At 39.6% G+C, this 10,180-nt stretch overlaps 1 protein-coding gene across 1 annotated transcript; it reads right to left on the bottom strand.

Annotated features, from left to right (window-relative positions):
• Positions 1-351: 351 nt before the first annotated feature.
• On the bottom strand, positions 352-1,373 carry LOC129729806 (uncharacterized). The gene has a single exon (XM_055688633.1). It carries the CDS (start codon positions 1,009-1,011, stop codon positions 424-426), a length of 588 nt encoding a protein of 195 aa, XP_055544608.1. The 5' UTR covers positions 1,012-1,373; the 3' UTR covers positions 352-423.
• Between the last annotated feature and the right edge of the window lie 8,807 nt (positions 1,374-10,180).

The following is a 10,180-nucleotide window of genomic DNA, read 5'->3' as shown; positions in this document are numbered from 1 at the left end:
GATTCCGACCATTGTTCCTCTAACTGACAGAACAGAGCATTTTCAAAGAAATGACGGAGAGTAATTTAAAAAAAGAACTCATGTAAAGATGCATTTTTGTTACAAGATTATTGTCAACGTAACAGCTCACAGAATAGTTTAAGAGAAAACGCAAGGGAAATATGAAAGTTTGATAAAACACCGATGTAGAAAGCGTATTTCAAACTTAAAAGATTCTCAAGTAGTCTTCACTTTTAGGACAAACGCGAAATTACATATGACAAACAAATTTGCTGAACATATAAAAAGTATCGTTGGATGATGAATGAAGATTGTTTGGCCTTATTCAAATAAAAAAAGATTCTTACTCGTTCGATATGAATTTATTTCCATTAGATAAAACTTGGATCGCAGTTAGGATTGATTCATTTACTGTGTGAGCCGTCAATGGTCATGATGCAATTCACACGTTTCACTATTGCCGGGAAGACAAACCCCGAACGGCACGTAGAAGATGTAACCCTGCAAACAGTCCTTCAATGTCGGCTGTTCCTGATCTGCGTAACAAACGTAGAATTTTGTACAATCATTCGGATAGGGCAGCAGTCCGGTGAAACCGTCGTCGCAGATTATTGCTTGACCAGCCGTCGTTGTTGTTATTTGCTGCGTAGTTTCTTCTCCAGTGGTTAATTCCGTTGTTGTTATTTGTTCCGTGGTTTTTTCTTGGGTAACCGATGGTGTGAATGTCGTGGATTCTTCTGTAGTTGTAGCTGACGGATCGTAACATACTGCCAAATTGAACGGTAAACAGTTCAACCTGATATAATCGAACTGCTGAAACAACGGGCAGCTTCGGTGACAGTCGTGTCCCAGAAAACACAGATAATAGTATCGACAGTCGTCAGGATCCGGTAGAACAGTTCCGTCTGACAGATTCCGGCAGAAATGGTTTCCGGTGCAAAGTAGTTTCCCACTTCCATCTGCTTTAGTCGCAACGAGGAAAGAAATTAGCAACACTATATAAAATATCATCCTTCAACCTTAAAACTTTAAAAACAACTGAACGGAAATCGCTTCAAAATTATCAGTTTTAATAGCTGCTATCGGATCGGAAGCCACTATCGGATCGGAAGCTACTATCGATTGGGACGGTACTTCTGGGAAGAGCGTTTAGATAAGATTGGTAAAAAATACCCTTCTGACCGGCGCACAACTCAGTTTACGATACTCTTGTGACCCACCTGGTTGGACTTTTTTAACGTAACGTTCACTGGATAATACGTCACATGCAATTTGAAGTGCGTACATTGTTCGTTGCTCTCAAGTTGTAAATTTGTCCACAGTCGATTCAATCCCACACAATTGGGGGTAGGCATGCGCCGTTCTTCGATGCATGCCGGAATTCCTATACACAACAACAAATGGCTATTAACACTGGTGTGAATGCACAAGGTTTCCACTTACTGGAGGTTACTGTGCCTTTATCCGCCCAGCCGCCGTCATCTCCGTTTCCGGGCCGGGAGCCCTTTGACGTAGACACTGGAGTTGTACTCGCACAATACGCCGCTTGAATACAATCAGTTTCCGTTGTTAGTATTGGTGCATGTGTGCCGCGCGTGAACGGGAGTTCCTGTCAACCGAACCACACTGGTGGTTGCAGTGTGGTTGTAGGATGCGGTTACAAATGCAAAAGTTCACAGCTGCTGTGCAACTAAGGCATCGCTGATTGTATATGAAACTTTGATTATTTTGCTCTCAGCACGGTGGGTTTGTTGTGGTCTTGATCTAGAAAGTCCTATTCTGTGGCAAAATAAATCCACTCGTCGCACACGCTACTCCAGTAATTAAGAAGAGTAGATTGTATTCCATCATTATTTTAAGTTAGACAGTGAATTTTTATGTGTGCGCCATTTGGCTACAAGGTGGATTTGTAAAGACATCTGTGGTCTTAAAAGTCAGATATGAGTTTGAATCTCGGTTAGCAGCTGCTGTTAGTATTCTAGATATTACTAGTTTCAAATGCTTTAGCAGGATGCGGAAGGCTACGTAGTCCATAAAAAAGCCCGTCTATTATTTGCTGCAATTCTATCCGCTTAGCTGAGTCGTACACCGCCTCGAAATCCAGGTTTTGTCTGTTCTAATTTCGCTAAACGCAAGACGCAATGATGCATATTTCATGTTGGCAACCAGTGGAAAAGAATCGATGGAGCTCTCACGCACGTAAAAACTCAACCCGTATCGTGTTGAAGCTTGGAATGTCTCATTTTCTGTTTCAAGAATTATGATTTTTCGTTCCTGTACTAGAACTTCCTAAGAGTTCTACATTAAAAAAAAGTTGTCCAAACATATGATTATGATATTATGGGTTGTTTTGGTCTGCTGATTACAAATTGAAAACCCTCTGCCAGCCACCATGAACTTTATTTTGGTAGAGTTTATAATCCTAGATCCTAAAAATCCTTAAAAACACCATAATCCTTCATTCATTTTCTCTGTGGTTATAAATCAAGGAGCATAATGGTAAAGCTTCTTTTTACGCTTGCTTCTTGTGCTACACCGTGTTGAAACCGAGTTTGCCATAACTTGATAAACTTAACTGAGTCATACGCCGCCTTGAAGTCTATGAATAGATGATGAGTTTACAAGTTCAGTTGATTCATCAGTGGATTTCTTGAAAACGGTACTGGTACTCTCCTACACGCAAAAGTTCAAGTCTTGTACAAGCATTGTGTCTTCCCGATTCGCACAAATTTTGCACTAAAATCGCACAAAAAATGTGTGAAAAGGATAACGCAACAGTTGTACTGCGAATACATTGACACAGATTGAAATCAGAATATGTATCATATATCGACACTATATTTCTCACGTCGAGTGTATTAGTGACTGCTACTCATGGAGCAGTGCAAGCAGCGAACAACAACTTCGAACTCACTAGATTTATATAGCTATAATGCTCGATCCATTTATCTCGATGGATTTGGTCATTTGAAAGTACCATTGAATGATTTGCAAAAAAATAACGAAACAAAATTCTCTTCACAACATTTTGTAATCAACGGTAGCTTCACCGAAAACCCTCCATTCCACAAAGCCACATAAGCGTTGCTGATTTTTTATGGCAACACTTTTAAATTGTGAATAATTATTTTTTCTCATCCTGTGCAGCTTTTTTCTCAAGCGACGAGAGAAATTTCTCTCTCGCTCGTAGAATTCCCATGTACGTGCGGGTGCGACAAGACTAGACACGTCATATACAATTTGCTGGTTGCTCTTTCGTTTTTCTTTCGGTTCGTATTGCGACGCGCAAGGTCTCGTGTCTCGTCGCTTTACGAAATGAGCAAGATACCCGTGCTGTACATACTTGATACTAGTGTTGTTAGTGTCACTCATACTGGGGGTGCGTGCTTGCTGCGGGGAATGCATGAAGAAGAAAGAGTATCTCGAAAGCGTGTGTGCAAAAGACTTGAGAAGCGTAGCATATGTCTCGTTCTCAAGCAGAAAGAAGGAGAAAGGTTTTGCTTCTCGCTCGCTTTGCAATGCTGCTTGATACCAGTTGAAACTGTTTAAGTGTAGTAGTTAGGAGTTGCCAAATACATTGAAAAAACGCTAGAGCAGTAATTGCGTTATGCCCAACACGCAATCATTGTACTGGTTCCAAATTACATCAACTTTTGCGCTGAAAACGCACAATTTTGTACTGGTTTCGCACCATTCAACTTTTGCGTGTACAAAGGCTTTTTGCAACGGCCTCAGGCTATAAAACAGGGAGAGAATTTGTAAGCAACATTGAGGAATGTTATGCCGCGATAACTGCTGCAGTCGAGTCGAGATCCCAATTTAAAAATGACAAGCACTCAAGTGATTTTATTACAATACAGTCTTCATGAGAAAATACAGCCAAGAACTCGTGCAATTCTCTTTGTGTAAAATATTATTTGAGGAAGTGAGAGTCCCCAGCTTAAAAACTCGCCAGATTATTCTCGAAAAATATTTTCAAAATAAAAGAACATGCTTAACACGAAGTCAAGAGTCAGTCAATTCTGAATTTTCAGTTCGAACCAAATGTTGATTGTTTACCATTCCGATAAAATTTTGTTGGTACATTTACCCGGCGGGGCCAAAAAGGTCGAAGGTTCAAAGGAGCAGCGATTTCACTTTACGCAATTGCCTCCCTTTTGGCTAACACCAAAATAGCCATACAACACGAGACGGTAAAAATGCAAACCTAAAACTGCTGCTACCAACGGAAGCCGTACCGTAGAATTCACTCGAATGCTCGCTTCGCTCTGGCGTGGTTAGATGAGTCATAAGGTTTACAATTTTGCACAATCCCAAGAATCACGAATTGAGTTTAGAATGGAGCGAGAAAAAAAAAGGATTCGTTCCTTCAACGCCACCGTAGCACAGTAGCGAACACTAAAACGAAAAAAATGTACGTGTGTGCTAAAAATAAAACACGCCAGGCTATAAAACCAAAAACGATAATAACATCAAAAATATACAGTACACTCTGAATGGCCGACTAGTAGCGAGCGGCTGATGGGGAGATGCTTTTGTTCGAGCAATCGTGCCAAAAACGGGACTCGATAAACGTTAAGTTATGTGTGTTAGCGACGCTGGAATGCCCTTCACATACGCTGCTGTACTGTCACGTAGAGCCTGAGCTTGAGCTCAACCAAATCGAACTGAGGTTGGGTTCGATAGGTCTTAATTTTGGTCACGCTCAGTTTTACGTGTACTGCACTGTCATGTCTGGGGGATAGCGAATTTCAAATGAAATTCTTTTCCATTTTTTTGCATCTTTCTTGATCGGACAGGCGAAACGATTGTTGTTGTTTTATTTAATTTTTTTGCAATCTCATTTATTTTTGCCTCTGGGTGAATTTTTATCGAATCCGGTTGTCCTTGTAGCATAACCTTGACCGGTTGCTGGATTAGTGTTCTCAGCAAATTTACATCGGCTTGTGCCTTTTTCGGCGTGTAGCTTCTGCAGGTGCCGCCGGGGTGATTTTGGTGCCTTTTGATTGTGTATGCGGTAACGGAAGCGCTTAGGAGTGGTCAAGGCGCACAGTAGCTGAATAAATGTATCAAACATTTGCTATAGGCTGTAACGCGTTTGGGGAATTCCACACCATTTCGTTGGTGGCACTTTTCCTGATTTCGGTAAAATTTTATGAGTTCGGTGCATACTTGAAAGAGTCCGGCCTGCGCTTTTAATATGGCCAAAGTTTTTTTTCTTCAAGAAATTCTTGCTAAAAACTATATATGTAAAAGTTGCATGGTGCAAAACCAAACTTTTTTTTTTGCAAAACTGGCGCAACTTCTGATTAAAATCGAAACCTGGCTAATAAATGTGACGAACATAACGCAATTATATTAGACGGTTCCAAATCAGTACACTTATGAAGTAATAACCGATATGAGTATTGTCATGATTATTTGTGCTGGTATTTGTAATATTTTTCAGAAGGCTCCTATTGTGGAAGAAATGCAACCAACAATCGCGGTTTTTAAGCGTCCGACACGATCAGTGTTTACCTGAAAGCGAAGTTTTAGAAACATTACGAATCTTCTATTTATGATATAGGAAGTAGACTGGAACACGGTTATATGGGAAAAAAGCGATGATGTTATTTTTTCGCTCTTATGCACTTTTCGTGTTCCTTATGGGTCCTATAACAACTGTGTAACGCCAGATTTGCGCCCGATTTTAAAAGCTTCCATACGATTTTATATGGAAAAAAACACTTTTCCGAAACTTTTTTATAGAGATGTCCAGTTGGCTCCTAAAAATATATCAATACATAATATTTATAGGAAATTTTCCTGGGAAAAACTCTTCTGAAGACCGCAAGGCGCTACCTTGCTTGTGAAAATAGATATTCACCCCAGACTGATTGAATATCTAACGAACGGCTCACCATTGAATTTTACTAGCAATACTGCTGTTGCAAATTCAACCATGTGATGAGAAATGATATCGCTTGAATTAATCTTGGAGGCTTCCCCGAAGATACTATGAGCAAAAATCACACTTTGAAAATTAATTCCACGCGAAATTATTTCTCATACTTAAGCAAGATTGCAATAGCAGCATGCTGTAGCAGTATTGCTGAAAAATTTCAATGGTGAGCTGTCCGTCAGACATTAAATCAGTTTGGGATGAATAGCTGTTTCTACAAGCCTCGTAGCGGCTTACGGTCTTCAGAAGAGTTTTTCCCAGGAAAATTTCCTACGAATATCATGTAATGATATTTTTTTAAGAGCCAGAGAATCTAGAGAATAAGTATTGAAAAAGTAGATTTTCCCATATAAAATCGTATGGAAACTTTAAAAATCGGGCGTTTCACCGATCGATCTGAAAAGTTACACAGTTGTTATGGGACCCATAAGGAACACGAAAAGTGCATGGGAGCTAACATTTATTTTTTGTTCCACCCTAATAGGCAGGTCGCACTCAATGATCCGCAGAATCGATTTTTTTTGCTTCGGATAATCGATTTTTCCGGAATATCGAATCACACAAAAATATTTAAATTTGCAATCTACGAACGTAAAATTACTTCCATGATGCAGTGGCGTAGCCAGAAATTATTTCTGTTGGAAAAGGGCATATATAAAGTTTTGAGAAGCAACAAAATAAATAGGACGGATATGTCTCAAACATGCCGGAAGGGTCAAAAATGGTAACAAACATGTAAAAACTATTACACTGTATATAATCGAAGCCCTGTGTTCGAATTTCGATCTATGTCAATGTACTCATTGTAGAAATCTTGCGGTATGCATTTTATTCATTTTCTGTGCGACATCAAAGCACAAGCTGTGCGAAACTAGATCTTTGCGTGTAGGATCTACGAATATGGTGAAAATTGAGTAAAGTTTCAAAGTCAAATATTATCTTACATTTTTCATGCGATTGTGCTGTTACGTCTTCCTGCTAATAAAGCTTTTAGCTTTATTTCGTACTAAATAGTAGATTCGCATTGTCTGAAAAATTTTCTTTTTCTGTGCGATGACATTCTAGATGCACAATGAAGGTCGTGGAAGTGAAAATTTTTTTACGTACCTGAGAATGAACTTTTCAAATGTCTGAGATTACAAGACAGAATCATTTATTATGCAGGCCAAATTCCGATCGCCAATTTGTGTTTTTTTGCAAAAACCTTAAGTTTGATATGTCGCAAGCAAGTTTTCGCTACCGTTTTTAATCTAGCCTGTGTCTCTGGAAGAGTACTTACCCCACGGTTCCCCTCGATTAATCAGGATCAACGGAAAATTTCGAATTGTCCCCCAAAAAAAAAAAGCAAAGCCTTGGTGCTACATTCCGATTCGGAACTCGACCTTCTGTTTATTTATACACAGACTTCGCAGCCGACTGTTAAGTGTACAGGACAATTGGGGACTAGCGCTACGATCCTACTGACACTAACAGTCTCTCCCGAGTCGAGACTCGAACCTACGACGACTGGCTTGTTAGGCCAGCTCGTACCTCGAGACCATCTGGGAGGGGTTTGTCCCCAAAAAAAAACTATGATAAATTTGTGATCTTTTGAAAAAGATTAGATCAAAATCGGTTCAGATCTTGAGGAATGACAGGTAAGAAAAATTATTTTTTCGACTCTGGAGAAGTCGGGTACGCAAGTGTTAATGGTGAAAATGGGACATGAAAATCTATCTACCATGAAAATAGTCTTAATTGTTCCGATTATGATACATTACCTTACTATTGACAGTTGTCAAACCACAAACAGGAAAGCTGCGTAGCCGCAATCTTACAGAGTCCGCTTTGTCAAGTGCATGGTCGTGGGTCCGAAACTTAGTAAAATTAGGCCATCCGATGTCAAAGAGGACTTAAGTATGGGTTTATTCTCAGGCTTCCATCCTTCCCTTACGCTGAATTCTATAATAACTTGGTGTGGCTTTTTTCCAAGATTTGGACCACTGCGACCATTGTTTCGATCTTTTGTGGTATTGGTGATTTTGGTGTGGCTTACTCTCAACGAAAATAAGTTCCTTTTATCGATCAAACATGGCAAGAAGGCACACAACGGAACTTCTCCAGGGAGTTATAATTGTAAAAGGAAGTAGAAGCGGAGATCGACCGCAATAATTGTTACAGAGGTGGGATGGCTTTCTCGGTCTCGAAGAATTAAAACGACTAGATTTTGGTCAACCTCGGTAGGTTGACCAAAATCTAGTCGTTTTAATTCTTCAAGACCGAGAAAGCCATCCCACCTCTGTAAAAGGAAGGGTAAAATCACATATCACACAAGCACATATATTATAAAAAAAGCATGCCACTTCTCAATAGCGGCATTACTAATAACCGAAGTGCGGAATACAACAGACACCCGGGCATATCTCACAATACATAAAGATTCTGGTCGCAGTGAAGAAGTCCACACAGGAAAAAAATTCAGTGATGCCATATTTTTATATACAAATCAAAATTTTGTATCACTTTAATGCACATAATTTTAAGAATCAAAATGATGGAATGCCTCAACAGACGGTTGTCCTCATGGCTGTCAGCACTGACAGAATGCTGTCCTCCAGCCACACAGCTGCAATATGCAACGCGCAACAGCGTGGCAAACTGTTGCGTAAATGAGAGTTTGCTGCATCTTCTACTATTTGCTTCCGTCCGACAAGAAAAGTAAAAAAAAAAACGCTTGTCGTTCCTAGATGCAACACAGTACGGATGATATCGTTGAGTATGTGGGAGCTCAATCGGTCCCTTGCCGCTGGTTGCCAACATGAAATGTGATTCATTGCGTCGTGCGTCTAACGAAACTGGGAGAAAACAAAAAGGAGAAAAAAGGTACAATACGGGTGTAGCCTCCTACATCATCTCTTAGGGCTATATAAGTGGCTGCTTCTGTTCAAACTATCATTTTACTATCGGATGGTTGAACTCCATCCTCATGTTTGTCAACACCAACGAAAGTTTGTTGTCTTCCAGGCGCATAACTGCAATATGCAACGCGCAACAGCGTAACTGAGAGTGCGTTGCGTCTTATGCTATCTGCTTTCATTTGACATGCAAAAAAAAAAACAGAAGGGATGTGTTCGAAGCCATGATCGCAAAATTGACGCAGAGCTACATAAAGTTGTTTGCTACATTACTTGCATTGTTGCATTCGAGCGTGATCAATAGATAACTAACTTGTATCCAACACTAATAAAAACCGCCGAAAGGCTTTAGAAAAAAGCCGAGACGCTCTACGATCAGTATTTAAAATTGTCCTCTTTGACGGTCATTCTGGATCTTTCGGAAGGCGGACTGAGTCTTTTACTCAATAAACACTTAGTCGTTTTTGATAAACAATGCAACCGGTCCGATCATGGAGAAATCAGGAAAAAAAAGTTATGATTTTTTAATTAAAGGTTTAATTTTTTTCACAGCGTATATTTTTATGAAAGGACAAAAGTATTATCTATAACTTTGTCAAAGACACTTTGACATATAATTAGTTTTTAATTTTTATTTTACCTATTTTTCACAAAAAAATAATTTTTTTGGAGAGTATATTTTTTTGGAAAGACAAAATACTTAGCTACACCTTTACCGAAGACGTCATACCGATCAAACAAACAGGTTTAGCTCTAAAAAGATTTGTAATCATAAATATCTACCCAAAATAGCATTTTTCAATAGCCTCTCAAAATGAGTCGTGTTCCAAAAAATTAAACAAGTAGCACAAACCCGAACCCGAAAATTTTATTTCTTTGAAACCCGAACCCGACCCGAACCCGAAATTGTGAAACCCGAGATTTTATAGATTTTATAGTCGGGTTTCGGGTTTTCATACCCAAACCCGACCTGAACCCGACATTTTCAAGCCCGAACCCGACCCGAACCCGAAAATATTTTTTTCACAAAAACCCTAACCCGACCCGTACCCGACACTTTCAAAATTTTCAAACCCGAACCCGTCGGGTACGTTAAAAAACTGTCCACGTGGTATGTGCATTGCCCCTTACGACATTAGGTACAATGTAAAAAAATGATTGTCGTTAGTCAAGATATTCAGTTTTTCAACTTGGGCAACAATGAAATTCATTAAAAATATATCTACATGAAAACGGGTGGTACTGTACGATTATCATGAAAAGGCACCCTCGCTATACCAGTACCGGGGAGAACAAAGGATTCGGCTGATATAGTCCTTCCATTGAATGAATGGAATATAAG

Source organism: Wyeomyia smithii, chromosome 3 (assembly GCF_029784165.1).
Source record: "Wyeomyia smithii strain HCP4-BCI-WySm-NY-G18 chromosome 3, ASM2978416v1, whole genome shotgun sequence".
Taxonomy (NCBI): domain Eukaryota; kingdom Metazoa; phylum Arthropoda; class Insecta; order Diptera; family Culicidae; genus Wyeomyia; species Wyeomyia smithii.
Note: the sequence above shows the minus strand (reverse complement) of the source record. Positions and strands in the feature narration are given on the sequence as shown.